This window comes from Poecilia formosa, unplaced genomic scaffold (assembly GCF_000485575.1).
Source record: "Poecilia formosa unplaced genomic scaffold, Poecilia_formosa-5.1.2 Scaffold33, whole genome shotgun sequence".
NCBI classification, from domain to species: Eukaryota; Metazoa; Chordata; class Actinopteri; order Cyprinodontiformes; family Poeciliidae; genus Poecilia; species Poecilia formosa.
The window spans coordinates 2,826,718-2,842,962 of record NW_006799972.1 but is presented as its reverse complement, the minus strand read 5'-3'; the positions used below and the strand labels follow the sequence as shown (position 1 = coordinate 2,842,962).

Genomic DNA, 16,245 nt, shown 5'->3' with positions numbered 1-16,245 from the left:
AAAAAGGCCACTGTTTTGTCTGCACATCAACTGGACATAGCGTTTTTATAAGAGCGAATGAAAACTTAAAAGAAATTGTGTACGTTTATGAAATACTTGCATTCACGGCTGCGTAGAAGTCGAGTTCGCGCTTTCTAAAAACCTGTCCTTTGCGAGCTTCCGTAGCAGTGATAAACATTGACAAGCAGCTGTTTCTGCATGTTAGTGCTCACGTGGAAGATTTTCCAGTGCAAGTCAGCGTTGAAGAAGCAGCTCATTTCTAACACCAACAACATCATGGAGCCTGTCATTAAAATAAACCCAGGTAAGGACAATGGTCCTCCTCGCTTTACTTCTGTTTATAAATGTAGCTAAGGTTCTGTCCAGGTCGCTGCCATCGTTGATGTAGCTTCGTCTCCTAAACTCATTTTCCTCTTCTGACGTCCAGGAGCGTCGAAGTGGGACATCCGTCAGAGGGTTTGGGACTACATAGAAGAAAAGAACTTGGCTAACTTTCCCAGGCCTGTCCACAACAGAATCCCAAACTTTAAGGCAAGTTCCGACTACAGAAAAACCACCACGTTTTTTAAATTACGTGTTCCGACATCGTAATGCGTTTTTATTATTTGTTAATCCTAATAGTTCTTCCAGCATGAGTGCTGCTTGTGGGCTATTTCGGGTCTCTGGGGTCATTATTTTTTAGGGACCCTAAAAATAGCATGGAACAACTGTTTTTCTCAGTTTTCTTAGGAGAGATACTTCACAGACAGACCACTGCGCAAAGGCTGCAGTTCTTCTAGAGAGAAAGATAATCATCTATGCAATCTGACGTGGTTAATTTCAAAAGTACTTTTTAGTTTTGCGTCACATGGTCGGTTTTCTGCTGAGTGGCATATTCGACACCGTGTGCATGAAAGAGACTGGAAATGCACAGCCTGGCTGCAATATTTCATTAGATTTTTATGTGGTAGACAAAACTTAAAAGAGTAAATCACCGAGAAGTGGAAGGAAAATCTTGCATGATATTCTAAAAACTTAAAATTTAATTTAGATTTCTGTGCCTCCTCTAATATAGCTAAATTAAATCTAGTGCAACCACTTGCTTTCAAAGTTCACCTAATTATCAAATATAGTCCACCCCTTGTGCAAATTAACTACAGTGTAAATACAGATGCTCTGCAGAGGCTTCAGAGGTTTGTTGGGTAACTGTAATAAAATTTTTTTTAAAAATCAGTGTTCTCTACTTTTAATGTGGGAAAACAAAAAGGTTCAATAAAAATGGATGCTCTGGCAAGGTGCTACAGCTATGATATATCTACAAGTTGTCCTCTAAGCTTAATTAAATTTGGACAACAGATCAATTGATTTAGAAACATGCTGCAAAGCTCCCTGGTTTTAGCTACCGTTGCTACAAATCAGGAAACAATTAAGACAAAATTATCTTGTAAACATGACAAATAGTACTACCTCTCAGCTCTGTAATAGTGCTCATTAAACTGATTGATACCCAGTTGAAAAGAAAAAAGAATTAAATCAGGTGTTAAACACAAATGTATTTTCTACATGGCCTCTAAAACAGTAATTGCAGAGTCCTCTAGCTTTAAATGATCAATGTTTTCATGTTATTTATTCTTCCGGTTTGATTTCGTATTGTGTGTTTATTGATCAGGCAGCCAATCAAGCATGCAACAGGCTTGCAGAGCTTCAGGAGTTTAAGTCAAGCCAGACAGTGAAAGTAAACCCAGACAGCCCTCAGCAGCAGGCTCGCTTTGTCACGCTGGAAGTAAGTTGACCAAAAGTGAAGAAAGAAAAAAAAACAACATGTATGAATTGCTATTTTTTCCAGGGGGCTTTCGGAGCCTGCAGCAAAGTGGCAGAGTTGCAGACTTTTGCCCAGACGGCCGAGGTGAAGGTGGATCCTGACAAACCTCTGGAGGGTGCTCGGTTCGCGGTGCTGCAGGTAGCACGCAGCTGTTAGAAGAAAAGCACCAAGAAGCACTTTTTTTTTCCAAAAATAAAAAATTCTTTGCATTTTTGTGAAGAAGCTGCAGCTGCTCAGATTAATCTGGAGATATAAATCTGTAAAACGGTATATGGGAAAACAAACTATTTAGTGGATTTTTTTTATTTTTTTACTTTATAGAATTAGTAACATTGAAGCCATCGCAACAGTTTACATCATTTCATCTTGAATCTTATTGCAACTTTCATCCTCACTCTACAGTTCTCTGATATATGCTAGTTATGCATAAATGTTTAGTTAAAGTTAGTCTAATTCTCAGTCTTTAGTGGTCTATTGTTTGGCATAATTTACAGGCACAGAAGACTTTGTTGGTTCCGACTCCTCGTCTTCGCTCTGGTCTCTTCAACAAGATCACCCCGCCGCAGGGTGCCAACAAAGAACAGCTGCGTGTTTGCGCCTCATCTCAGGTTTGCAATTTCAGCCTGAAACAATATGCATAAGAGCCAGAGAAATTAAGAGGTTCTTCTAACTGTCTATTGTAACTTTTAAATCTCCTGCAGGGTGTGAAGGACTTCAGTGTTCCTGTTGGCCTGGATGCAAAGGTGAAGGTTGATTTGGTGGTGGTGGGCTCTGTGGCAGTTTCTGAGAAAGGTTTGTTCTTTTTCTGACCAAAGGCTGCTGTTTTTTTTCTTTTTTTTCTGTATATATAGATAGGCACGGTATCGAAAATGGTTTCTTCAGATCTGAAAGTATTAGAATTTTCTCATTTATTCATCCCAAATAAAGTAACGCTGTTAAACATTTTCTTATTAATTATTAATCAAAAAAACATTTCTTTGAAAAATGCCTGAGCATGCACCTTCTGCAGGGTGTCGGATTGGAAAGGGAGAGGGTTATGCTGATCTGGAGTGGGCCATGATGGCTTCAATGGGAGCCGTGAATGAATCCACTGTGGTTGTCACTGTTGTCCATGACTGTCAGGTTAGTATTTGTCTGATTTCCTGGAAAATTGCAAAGGTTTTACAGTATTTTTTTTTCTTTTTTGCCATTTAATGAAATGATTAAACTGCTGAATTTGTGTTTTAGGTGGTAGACATTCCAGAGGAGCTTATAGGAACTCATGACCTGACTGTTGATTACATCCTCACACCGACCAGAGTCATTAAGACTGAATGCAAGCTGCCCAAACCACAGGGAGTCATCTGGACTAAGGTAAAAGCTGAGGCTATTTATCTGTCTTGTGTACCGGTAGTGTGAGATTACATTTGGGTTATTCTTTTTGCATGATGATTTAAATTAACTTTCTCAGGTTGAGAAATATATCATGTTGAAACAGGAACACATACAGTTCAAAGGTTTTTTATGCCACAGCTATAATATTTAATAGATTCTATTGCAGCAGTAGGAACAATTGTTGCAATAAATAAATAATAAATGCAAATAAATGCAATAAATGAAGTGTTGTTTTCTGTTGTAATTTTTTTCTCTAAAAACTGAGAATATACTCTTACTTAAAGGTTATTATACCAGTAAAATCTCATATCCTCTTTCTCTATTATGTCAGACATTGTTCTCTGTTGTCCATTTGAAGTTGCATTTATAACTCTAAGACCTGGATCATGTGATATTTCCTACTCTGTGCCAATACGTAGTATTTAACATTTTTGAAGTGAACCAAAAAAATATACCTATATAGCAGTCGTGTATTTCATGGCCAATTTTCTGTTTTCTTTGAGGTTGGAACTGCAATTTCCAAATTTGAATGACATTTTTTTTATTTTATTTATCAAGGGCTATTAACATCTAGAAAAATGATGATTGAGGTGGTATTTTAGAATTGGACAGAAAATGAAAGAAAAAAAATCATAAGATTCTCCTCTTTTATGTGTTAAAGCATTTGTCCACAGACTTTGCTTGTTAATCACTGACGAGACAGTAAAGGGAAAATTGGTCATAAACATGTCTGGCAGATTGATTGATTGATTGATTGATTGATTGATTGATCTTTAAAGTCAACTTAATTTTTCCTTTGACTACAAAGTTTATGTGGGTGAATGTTGAGGAATACATTTTGACTTTTGTCACCTTTTCCATACTTTGAATGCGACCTAACGCCTGTGTGTAGCTTGATTCGGCTGTATCTGCTCACAGCCTTGCCGGTATGTAGCGCACAATGCTGCCTTTCCAGTATTTCAGCTGTTTCTTTCGCAATGACCCAAACATATCAATTTTATTTTCCAGGAAACTAACATTCTCATTACATATGAATAGAAAACTTCCATAAACATAATCCTCCTCACCGCTGGCTTTGCTTCAGACCACAGCGATATTTCTTTTTTTACTCATCCAGCAGCAGAGTATTTGTTTTGTTTTCAGAAGCCCAGTCAGCTGCTCCTCTGCGTCGAAACACTTCTTGCTTTGTCATGGTTATGTTAAAAACCATGACATATATTTATACAAAAGAAAATAAGATGCAAAGAAAAGCAATAGCATGAATTAAGGCACTGCATCAGTGATATTTGTTTCTTTTTTTAATATTTAAGCATTATTATATCTGGAAATCCTTTGAGATAAAATCCATAAAATTTCTTTTTTTGTAGTCACACTGCCCCCTAGTGGGCCAACCCGCTTACTCATGTTCTTATGAGACACGAGTGTTTTAAAAGTGTTTCTTTATGCAAATGTTTCACTCATATAGCCTTCAATACGCAATACATCTGCTGTATGAACGCATCCTTTCTGTACGATGTCCAATTTTTACTTTCTTTCCTGTCTATTTATTATATGGTGTGGCTTGAATCCTCCTCCTGATTTATTTCCACTGGCAGAGACTTTGTGTGAATTTCTTGTTGATAATATTTCTTCTCACCCGACACGATGAGCATATCATTCTCGTCTTGTGGCCATGTTGTGTGTAACCTCTGGGTTCTCTCAGACACACATGTAAGTAAACAAGGCCCAGTGACCTCCCAGCCAGGAAGGCCAAGTCTGATCATCAAAGGCGGCTCTGCCCAGCCACCTTGGCTCTGCAGGGTTCAGGAGGAACGACGGGTCAAACAGGCCAGTGTGAAAAACAATAGGCTTGTATCCTTTACATGACTGGTCAGCATCAAAGGCTGCCAGGACACTTGAAGACCCAACAAATCAAGACGGCAGCGGTTATTTTTAACTGTGTGGGAAGTGAAATATCCTGCTGCTGTAAAGATATTTATTAACGGCGGGCAGTATGGGCTAAAACCGGTTCTTTTGTCTTTAGCTGGATGCAGAAAAGTTGGAGAAAATTCCCATCCTGAAGAAGCTGCGTGCTCTGGAGGAACAGGCTGGGAAGGACGTGACTCTGGGGACAGCGTCGCATGCAGCAGAGCCCGGCCTGCAAACTAATCAACCAAAAAGACAACCCAGACGGAGGCCAAGGCGGAATACACAACAGGATACCGAGGGAGAAACCAGCCAGGAATCTAGACGGGAGAAAAAAGGAGAGGCAGATCAGAAACCCAGACAGCAGCCAGCGAGAGCCAGGAAAGACAGCAGGGGAAGTGGCAGAGGAGATGAGGAGGGAGAGGCTGGCAAAGTGGCGAAAGGTAGGAGCAGGAGGGTGGCGAGGGAGCAGGGCCCAGAGGAAGGCAGAGGCGAAGCGACGAGCCAGCGGAAGCTCCCTCAAAGTGTGACCACCGTGTACCTGGGAGGAATCCCCGCCGGGCTGCGTGTCAGTGAGCTGAAGACCGCGCTCAGGGAGAGGAGCGCCGCCCCGCTGAGGCTCACCTGGCAGGGGGCGCAGCACAGAGCCTTCCTGGACTACAGCGACCCTCAGGTGGCAGACCAAGCCCTGGAGGCGCTGCAGGGCCTGAGCCTGAACGGTCACAGCCTGCAGGCCGAGCTGGCCAAGAGCCAGCGGGGACACAAGAGGTCCGGACAGAGACAAAAGCCATCCGCGGCTGCGAAGGCAAATGCGTCCCCGCCAGATGCTAAAAGCGACGCCGCCAAGGAGGCTGATCAGTAACGGCAGCAGGCAGCGCACCGCCACAAAATACCTTCATATTAATGCACGTTTAATATCTTTAGAAGTGTTGATCTGTTTTTATCATTTCAAATGGAATCTGTTACATGAGCTTAATGTTCGCTGTAGTTTTCCAGCAAAAACAAGACTTGAAGGTGTGAGGTGAAATTAAACGTAGGGTCAGTATGAAACATTTCCTGAATTGTGTTTGTAGTAACATTTGAAATAAGCTTAAAGATTCCCACATGTGCCTTTCTCTGTTTCCACCCAACTCTCACTCCATGTGTTTAGGTCATCTTCCTTCCTGAAGGTTTATTTTGTGTAATTTCTTGCTGCAGGTCACGACGTTTCTGTAGCTTTCTGTTCTAATTTAAAGACACACTAAATTTATTTTTCATAGTCGAGCTTTTCCAGCTATAAAAAAAAAAAGATTTTAGGACTGATAGTCTGTTGGAGGAAAAAAAAAAAGGCAACACAAATGACTCCACCATCTGGAAACCGTGTAAATGATATTGATTATGGGTGCATGAGACCTTACAATGACATTTCAAGAAACTTTCAGTTTGCAAGAAAACTTACATGAACAAAGTTGCCATGTCTTTAATTTATCTTTTTTTTTTTAAAAGCATTCTTTTTTCATTTTCTTTGATCCAATTCTGAAAAACAGAAGTGTTGTCAAATTTTGTATTTAAGATAGCATTGGAAACCACTGAAACCACACATGTCCCACTGGATAAACTCAAAGTCAAACCTTTTCTGCTATTTTAGCTAAGATTTATGTAAATCTAGTAAGTCTAGAGAGCCCTAGTTTGGCCGTAATTATTTTTTTTTTAGCTTATTCGTGTGATTTTTAACCTGCGAAATTCAGGTTTTGTAGTTCGAGTTTAAGATCATTGTTTGTATTTTTGTGTAAAGCTGTTACGTTAAGGCAGATTTGCTTCTTAGTCATTTCAACTTTTTTTTTTTACTGTGACATCCTGTTTCGATCCTCTGTTTAATCTGTCTGATAACAATATTAAAGCACCCAGTCATAATTAGACAGCATTTATCTTTTTTTTTTCCTCTCCAAATGAAACGGTTGCACCAAGCTTTGTTTCGGTTGTGATGAACGTTGAAAAGGATGAACTTGTGCCCTTTCTTAAAATGAAAGATGAGAATTGTGAGCTCAGTCTTCAAACTAAAAACTATTCTAAATGGTATAGAGCTTACGTTTATGCATGACGTTTTAGACAATCGTTTTCCTTTGTGAAAACGGGGTGATAATGTATCACATAAGACGCCATAAAAGTGGAGCAAATCTAAAGTTTTTTCCTAATGAGTCACTGCCTTTCTGAAGTTCTCACTGGAGCTCACCTCTGAAAATGTCTGTCTGAGCTTCTCACAAGAGATTCATCTGAAACTCAATCATCCAATCCACTTATCCTGATTGGTGTGCAATGTATTGTAGCTCTGTGTTTCTGTTTTACAGTTCTCAATGTTACCTGACAAATGACCGCCAGCTCTGTTGGCTCTAAAGCCCGGCTCCTCTGAGACACCAGCCCGCGGTGCATCTGTCTGCACGGAGCGGGGCTCGGGCTTTTTATGGAGCTGTCATCCAGGCCTGGCCTGGGAACAGCTGCCCGTCCCTCTCTCTCTCTCTCTCTGTCTCTCTCTCTCTCTTTCTCTCTCCTGAGCCCCAACAGAGTCGTGAACCTCAGCAAATGTCATCAGTTAGTTAAAGTGCCGTTGCCCCTGCTCAGGCCGCGCAGCGTGGTATTTCACTGGGGTTCAGTCAGTGGTCATGTGAGATATCAGAGCAACTAAATGGAGTGCGTTGCTCTCTGTGAGGATGCATGCCTGGACGCCAGCACCAGCAAATCCTACAGACTAAGATTAGCAAGACCATCCTGCGTGTTCCGGATTATAAGATTTGTGAATCGGAGCAGGTCGTGTTGCGTTTGGCTTCAGACAGTAGCTTCTAGAACCAAAGTGTATTGTAGCAATCTTTCCTGGGGTTAATTCAAAGGATGACGCTTCGTATCTAAACAAATGAGAGCCGCAGCCAAAAGTAATGCCCATAGAAAATCTTAAACTTTCACCGTGCTGAATTCTGTTTTGATTTAAGTCTATTGCGATTAATCGAACACGCTGGTCTACACATATTCATTACTTGTGTTTACTTTAATTGCGTCGTGTTGTTTCGCGTAATAATGAATTAATGTTAGATTATTCTTCATTATGTAGTTTTTGTCACTGCACAACTACATATGTGTATTTTTTATGTAGCCCTGAATGATTAAGGCTATAGCAAAAATAATTCATTTGCATTTTTGATGCAGATTGAGATTCATTTTTCTAATTTTACGTTATTTTACTTTAAATTATGAATACTTTTGAGTAATATATCTTAAATTTACACTGGAGTGAGATATCTTTTGTTTCATATTTACAACATGAACATTTTGAACGCCAGTGCTGACTTTGTGAATCAAAGTTTATTTGATTTATTAATTTCGATCCATTTTTCAATTTGAATGACTTAACGTAGTGATTTATTTCCCCTCCAAATTTCTTTAAAAAAAATCCTAATTTTAGGAAGAAGGGATCTGAATTATTGTTGAGCGAAACGCACGTTGGTTCCCAATGGTTTCCGTTTTTTCTTTACATATTTCGTCACAACATTCCTCTAAAATGCAAAATAAACTCCCGTTTTATGGACTTAGAAGGTCAAACAGCCCCAGAATTCGGGTGGTTTTATTTTAATTAAAAAAATGATGAAACATCAGCTCACACAGGATGAACCCTCGCCGTTTTTCCTGATAATAGCCTATCTACACTAATAGTCCACATAAATTTGACAAACGAGACAGTGCTTACAATATATCCTTATTTTCATTTTTTTTAAAACAAATAACACGCGTCTTGACAAATATTGCCAATAAAGCACGGAACTCCTTGGCCAGTTCGCCTGAAATTGAAAATACAGGCCTAGAGAATAAATAAAAAGTTGCGCTTATAGGCTATTCAAAAAGTGCCATTTTTTTTACACAGTATACAGTATGGACGTACAGTATATAGGCCTATGTAATGTCCATAATTATTTATTCAGAAATCAACGCCGGGTATTTTGTTCCAGCTAATTTGTCAACAACATGAAAATTAGGAATAATAATAATAATAATAACAATAATAATAATAATAACTTTAAACGGAAAAAAAACGAAGGTGTGCATATTTTACAAAATGATTAAACATGTGAGAAGTGAGAGGTCATCCGCTCCGCAGGACTAAGTACCAAACAGCAAGTTTCTTATTTTTTTTCTCTCTCTCTCTCTCTTTGTTATGCCACTTTGAAGGTATGGAATTGTTTGTTTTATTATATATTATTATTATTATTTTATTATTGTGTGGCTTCAGTCGTCTGGTATCCAACAACACAGAGAAGTAGTCCGGTCTACAGGAAGCAAGGAGCTCTCTCCTTAGCACAAAAGTCTCTCAGTGGTGATTTTTGTTGTTTTATTGTTTTAATTTTCTGTTCCCGTGCTGCTGTCTGCATGGCTCCAGTCCAAGTGACTCTCTCTCTCTTTCTCTCTCTCTCTCTCTCTCACACACGCACACGCACACATACACACACACCGTCCACGCGGTGTGCAGCGTGTCCCGGCGGGGTTCACATCACGCACGGCTTGATGTCCTGGTAGGAGACCTGCTGGTGGTGGTAGTAGGAGCTGTTTCCCGGTGAATGCATGGCGGAGGAGGTCATGGCGTTGAAGGAGAACACGAACTCCTTCCGGTCGCACATACTGGGAGACTGGGAATGGTACCGAGGAATACCTGCGGAGAGAGAATGGGGAATATTAATATTAAAAAAAAGAAAAAGAAATCACATATGTATAACTTCTGGGAAATTTAATTTTGAAGATGCCGTAAATTCATAAATTCATTTTTAATTTTTTTTAGATTTATTTGTAAATACAAGAGCAATAATTATATTGGCATAGAATAAGTAAACTGAAAATATAATCCCGGCTCTTCTAAACAGTTAAACAAAAACACATTCTTTCAGTTTTAATTTTAAATTTTCCAAAGTACACGTTTGTTTGCATAATTTTAACTATAAGTTGAACACATTGTTTTTTTTATGTGGTTTTTCTTTCTCTTTTTGTTTTTCTCTTTCTCACAAAGCCGAAGTTCATTAAACAGGCAGAATCAAGATCGTCGTAAGCAGAGGCGGGCTAAGAAGGGTTAATTGACAGCGGCCCTCTTGCACGCCAGTCCCGGAGGACCGGGGCCCTCGGGGCAAGGCAGGCTGGACCTTACCGCGCTTGTTTTTATAGCGCCGAGATTGGCACGCTTCTCTGCCATCCCCACGCCTTATTTGTCCTTATCCTTTCCATAAAATAAAGTAAACGTCTCGTTTTCATGCAAGTTTTATTCAAACGGAAACTGATACTTGCGTGTTAATTTCAAAAGGATAAAATAGGTGGTAATTAATCCCGGTGGCATTAATTTCGGATATTCCGCAGTAAAGCAGCAGAGTTAAGGCTGTGTTGTTTGACGGCGAAATAACGTTGCGGTTTTTGGCACAAAAACCGACGTGTACGTTTTTTTCATGCTGCCTATAAAACAAAATCTACTTCTTTCGCGCGAATTAAATTTTGTGCTTCTCGTGTTGGAGTGTGGTCTTTTTATTTGTTTTCTTTGTGAATTTCCACATCAGCTGCATCGCGGAATATAGAACAGTTTCGTGACATCGTAAGCTTTAAGTGTACCTTGTAAATCTGTGGTGCTGTGTCCGTTCTGGTGCAGGTACGACTGGTCCAGTGAGTGTGTGGGCAAGCTCGGCTGCAGGCTGTTCGCCCCCGGATTGCACGGAGACAGCGGCTGCTGCTTGATGTACGAAGCCCCGTTGTTGAGCGACGCTGGCGGGGCCGAGGCCCACGCCGAAGCCGAGCTCGAGTAGACGGGGTGAGGCTCCATGACTCCCCCGCTGGTCAGCAACGGGGAGGCGGAATTGTCGTGGTGGGGGTAATCGCTCCCAGTGGACGCCGTGCAACTTCCCATGTAGGAATGTCCACTGTTGCCCGACAAGTGAGACATGGAGTGGCCGGACAGACCCATCCCATCCATGTTACCTGCCAAGTGTCCATTCATCATCCCGATCCCGCTGTCCAGAGACAGGCTGTTGGGCGGACAAGACAGGCCCCCGCCGCTGCCCTGGTAGTTGTACGCCTCGGGAATGTGGTTGAATCCCAGGCCGTTCATCATGCTGTACATGGGCTTCAGCGCCTGGCATTTGCGCCTGAAGCCTCTGGGTCTCCTTCTGAAGGAGCCCTCCTCGAACATGAATTCGCTGGCCGGGTCGATAGTCCAATAGTGGCCCTTCCCCGGTCGGCCCAGGCCCTTGGGCAGCTTAATGAAGCACTCGTTCAGAGACAAGTTGTGACGCACGGAGTTCTTCCATCCCTGATACGAGCCCCTGAAGAACGGGAAGCGGCTCTGCAGGAACTGGTAGATCTCACTGAGCGTCAGCCGCTTGGTTGGGGAACTCTGGATGGCCATGACTATCAAGGCTATGTACGAGTAAGGGGGCTTCTCTGGTCGCCGGATCCCTGCGTTCGTCTTCTTGGTTTTCGTGGTGGAGGACGCGGTTTCCATCACCACAGTCTGTCCATGCGGTTTCTCCGGCGCGGACATCGGGCTGCTCTGGGCAGGAGGCTGCGCTGGGGGCTGCTGGACCTCTGCCGTCATTTAGTTTGCCTGGATTCAGTCTTCGAGGTGGCAAAGACAAAAAAATATATATATATTTCTCCACTTATGGTTAGAAAGTCTGACAACACTTCCCTGGCATAAAGAGGAGGGGGTGGGAAAAGACCCCAAACCCAAAAGCGGACGATTGTCTTTTAGACTCTCCTTCGTTGGTTTTAATTCTATCCTGTTTGGAGCCTGAAGCCGGAGCGTTTTGTTTCTTTTTTCTTTAAAAAAAAAAGGCGACGTCCGAAATGGAGCGCGGAGGAGAACAGGAGCCGCTTTCCACTTCAGTTGGTGTGTTGTCGTGCGTCCGCGGAGCTCACTTTTTACTTATCTGTTGCCATCGGCGCATTGGAAGCTGTAAGCCTTGTCATCCTAATGCTGGGGGCCCGCCCAGTCCCCTCCTACTCCAGTGGTGGGCTGCAAACACACGCACATCTGCGTGCATGCGCTCACCGTTTTTTAGCAAAATGATTTGTTTTTTTATATCTAACAGATATGGATTTTATATGTTATCTCGAGGAAATTAATTTATTCATTACACCCCTGGATCATAAAAAAAATAACTATATGCATCTGTCTTCCGCTGCGGATTTGTGTCATACTGTATTCCAATTTGAGTTTATGTTTGTTTTTTATGCATTAATATATATTTTTTAATTTAAACAAAAAATAATAACATTTTCATTTGAAAACATCCAATCTATGCAGTATGTCTCGTTTTTTTAATGTGCGAGTGAGTCAATGAGCCTCGTTGAAGCTGCAGCAGGAAGGATATGACTCACATTAAATACTTTAAAAAAAAAACATAAAAAGTATAAAACTATCTATTTGACAGCGCGCTCCTCACATTCAAAATCTGCCTCCGGATTTCTGTGAAAGATAGTCAGGGACTTGGGCAGGATGTTTATACAACAAAATGTAAACATTTTCCCGGACCTTCTTTAAATAAGAAAATCAGGCAAAAGCCTTGTTAGATCTGCTAATACCACACAAACTAATGCCGATATGGCAAGAAATAATGCGCGTCGTTTTTACGGCAGGCTACATGTTGGACTCCCCCCCACCACCACCTCTCTCTTCTTTTACAAATGTATATTGTTTGTGCAATGCAGTCATAATATTTACGCAGGGACGCGGGAGGAGTGAGGTGGAGACTCAGCCGAGCTGGGAGCGCACAAACTCGGACGGAGGACTTGAGATCGACTCCTGCAGGGGAGAGAAATCACGGAGTGATCCGGGATCCGAGGTAAGGATTTACCAGACCCACAACGAGATCGGTGGTCGTTTTAAAGATGCGGCGCGTTAGGAGGAACTCTGCGCTTGCTGTGTGAGAGATGGAAAGGACTAAGGGTTGAGATTAAAACATGCATGAAGCTCTAGAAATTAGGACTGGGCTACAAATCAATCAGAGGACGGTGCGCACGAGTTTGCTTGTGCATGTTTTTGTTTTTGTTGTTGTTGTTTTTTAAACTGACCTGTGGCTTTAGCCTGTTTCACCCTGGGAGTGAGATCAGTCCATATAGCCTAAAACTGTTGACAGTGAGTTCCTTATTGTTCCCAGGAGATCTCAGATGGCTGCAGCCTTCAGTTTCTTCAAAACCCGCGGGTGAAGTTAACCTTTCCATTGTTTTATTTATTGGTTCTCATTCTTAGAAGTGAAAAATCATACTTGGCTGTTTGAAGCATAAAAAAAAGTTAACATCTGGCCTCTGCGTAAAATCAGAGAACACCTTGATAGAGCGTCTTCATGCGAGTAAAGCTTTTCTTTAGTGCTATGTAGGTAGCAGATTTACATACATGACGACTTTTAAATGATCTCTCAGTTAATATAGGATGTGCATGGCTGCTTCACATACACATATTTCACAATAATATGTTGGAAATTAGATGTCGCCCTTTGTTCCAGTCATACAGAAGAGTTAAAGTCGAACATAAATGCCCATGTGCGTCACTGATTCGACTCTGCTCGGCCGCTCTCTTGCACTGAGAGCCGCATATTCAACAGTGAAGCGGACCACCCAGCGCGCACCAGGGACAGGCAGGCGCGCTCCCGTGCTCCCCTCTGCCCACTGCATTTAATTACCGCTGATGACTTCATTCCATTAAGGCTTTTCCCCTCTCTCACGCTCAGTCGTCTCATGTCATATTACTCCAAAAGGAGAAGGCATATTTAGATTTTTTTTTTTACTTTTTTGCTCATGCGTCTCAGGCCAGTTTCCAGAGCCGGCTCAAGGAGGTACAAGGCCTTAATTTGGGATTTCACATGAGGGGGCCCACCCCACAGCGCAACTTTGATTGGTCATTTTTGAATTTTACATCCTTCAGCTTGTTTTACCACCGAGTAGAGAGCAAGAATGAATGGATTCAATTCACACAAAATCCTGGTTGTTTCTGACTTGATAAGCACACAATCACTTCTCATTTTTAAATGAATGCCATTTGGAATAAAGTGTTCATTTTTATGTTCAGCATTGCCCAAATTTTTCTATACAAGACCGTCTTTTACTTTTTCATCGTTCTTTAATTAAATAGCAAAATTCAGCAACACTGTTTGTCTGGTAATATATTTAGGTGGATTGTGTTATAACTTCTAAAGTTAAGCTAATGACAAAGTCAAACAAATGTAAAAACTATGTGATCATTTTCTTAAAGTCTAATCAGCAACATGGTTAATTTAGAGGAAAATCATTATAGTATGATTTTAAAAAGATCAGGTTAGAAAAAAACAAGAATTTAAACATGAGAACGGCAAATGTTTAGTAACATGACAGGACTGTTTAGGATTCAGAGATTTAAAGGCAGTTATGTTCACCACATTTCTGCAGACAGCAAAATCCAACAACAAGTTTCTCTGATGCAGAGAGAAACTTGATTTCTAATTGATCTTGCAGATCAATTAGAAATATCACAGATGAAGTTGGCAGAAAGCAAATGTTAAAAAAATTCTCTGATTTAAAAAAAAAAATCTATACCAACTTAACATAAGAGAATTTCATAATGTAATTATGTTAAATTAAGCCAGGAATTATTTAGATTTTAGAATGACACTGAAAAGGCTCGGGCTTTATAGAGTCTGTTTAAGTTTCAATCACTTCAGCAGCTTTGCAAAAGGTTTATGTTATAAATGTAACACTGTATTATAATAAAAATGTATAAGGGAGTTACAATATAAACAAATGCAGGAAGCTTGGCTTATCTTTAAAAACACTTCATAAACAAACAAGCTGATTAATTTATAGAAAAAAGTTTCCTCCTGGCTCCCATAGCCAGCGGTGGCCTTCAGCAGCCGCAAAGCCTGCTTGTACATCAGGCCGGCTCTGTCAGTTTCTGTAACATAAAAATGTTTATCCATCAGTGTTGGACGCTGATTCGGCGCTCAAAGTGGCATTTCTCATTTTGCCCTGTTCCAGCTGTACGTTCAGGAGAGAGGCCATTCATTAATGTCACTCTACCTTCTGCCAACATGTTCAACATGTTTGAGCCACAAAGGAAAACGCTGCCATGAGAAAGTGGTAAAAAAAAAAAAAAAGAGAGAAAGATCCGCGTGTTCATTACTGCATGCAGAGGCTTGGGAGCCGAGATCAGAGCTTCCCTGTTGCTCCGTCACAGACAAAGTCCTGCACTTTTCCATGACGTCCCAACATGAAATATTTGACAGCGCTGCACCCTCAGGAATGTTCAGTCACTTCAGGCCAGGTACAACACTCTGAAATATTAAACAGCCTAGATGTCGAGCGCAAAAATGCATGTTACATTAACTTATGCATGTCATACGACTGCTCCTTGTAATTGGAACGTCGTCATTGTCTTATGAATTACTTCAGTCCTTAATGGTGTTTAATTAAAAAGAAAAGAAAAAAGAAACGTTTCTAGCGCCTGTTCAGATCAAAACGAGACACAAATACATGATCGGCGGCGACTTCAAGGGTTTCCAGGGGGACAATGACCACCTCCATAAATGTGCCACTGTGGGCCCCAAGTATCAAACATTAAACACATGAAATTAAATGAGCTTTGAGGAGTTGCCTCTTCTATTTCATACAAAAACTAGGAGACTTACATTTGTAATTAAAACACAGGTTCTTACTAATGAAATCAGCAGATGTTTTGGATCTGCTTGAACACACACACACACACACACACAAAAATTCAGATTAAATTTCAAGTTAATGAGCAAGTGCAACCTATCTGAATAAAACTTGTGTGTCAGCTCTAGTGGAACCTTTGTGATGTATGGAAACATGAAGAGCCATCTGAACCTACGTGGCCATCCTTAGCTTATTATTATTATTATTATTATTATTATTATTATTATTATTATTATTATTAATTTATTTATCTATCCAGATGAACTCAGAAATGACACCTGCAGCAGGCCACGAATCACAGACCCAATAGTAGCAGTGGTCAGCAGGACGCAGAAACAGAAACATTGGCTCATCGAAACCCGCCTTCGCATTTTAAGTGTTAAGCATAAATTGAATTTTTCATCCACAGAGCATCATGTCTGAGTAATAGTTTCAACAGTTTGTCTCCTGGGTGGTGAAAGAGGGCGGCAGAGGGTCACCGAGGG

The 16,245-nt window shown here is 41.0% G+C and overlaps 2 protein-coding genes across 3 annotated transcripts; one reads left to right on the top strand and one right to left on the bottom strand.

The window, feature by feature from the left end:
• Positions 1-151: 151 nt before the first annotated feature.
• Positions 152-6,978, top strand: mthfsd (methenyltetrahydrofolate synthetase domain containing). 2 transcript variants are annotated; one of them, XM_016670393.1, is made up of 8 exons: positions 152-304; positions 428-531; positions 1,649-1,762; positions 2,296-2,409; positions 2,503-2,593; positions 2,811-2,923; positions 3,029-3,154; positions 5,199-6,978. In XM_016670393.1, exons 1-8 carry the CDS (start codon positions 199-201, stop codon positions 5,940-5,942), a joined length of 1,512 nt encoding a protein of 503 aa, XP_016525879.1. In that variant the 5' UTR covers positions 152-198; the 3' UTR covers positions 5,943-6,978. The 2 variants fall into 2 exon arrangements, with proteins under 2 accessions (XP_016525879.1, XP_007549930.1); XM_007549868.2 differs by lacking the exon at positions 1,649-1,762 and adding an exon at positions 1,826-1,939 and having other exon boundaries at positions 153-304.
• A 1,520-nt stretch (positions 6,979-8,498) lies between these two features.
• On the bottom strand, positions 8,499-12,033 carry foxf1 (forkhead box F1). The gene is made up of 2 exons (XM_007549867.2): positions 10,691-12,033; positions 8,499-9,752 (listed from the first exon to the last, which is right to left on the bottom strand). Exons 1-2 carry the CDS (start codon positions 11,667-11,669, stop codon positions 9,589-9,591), a joined length of 1,143 nt encoding a protein of 380 aa, XP_007549929.1. The 5' UTR covers positions 11,670-12,033; the 3' UTR covers positions 8,499-9,588.
• Positions 12,034-16,245: the final 4,212 nt, after the last annotated feature.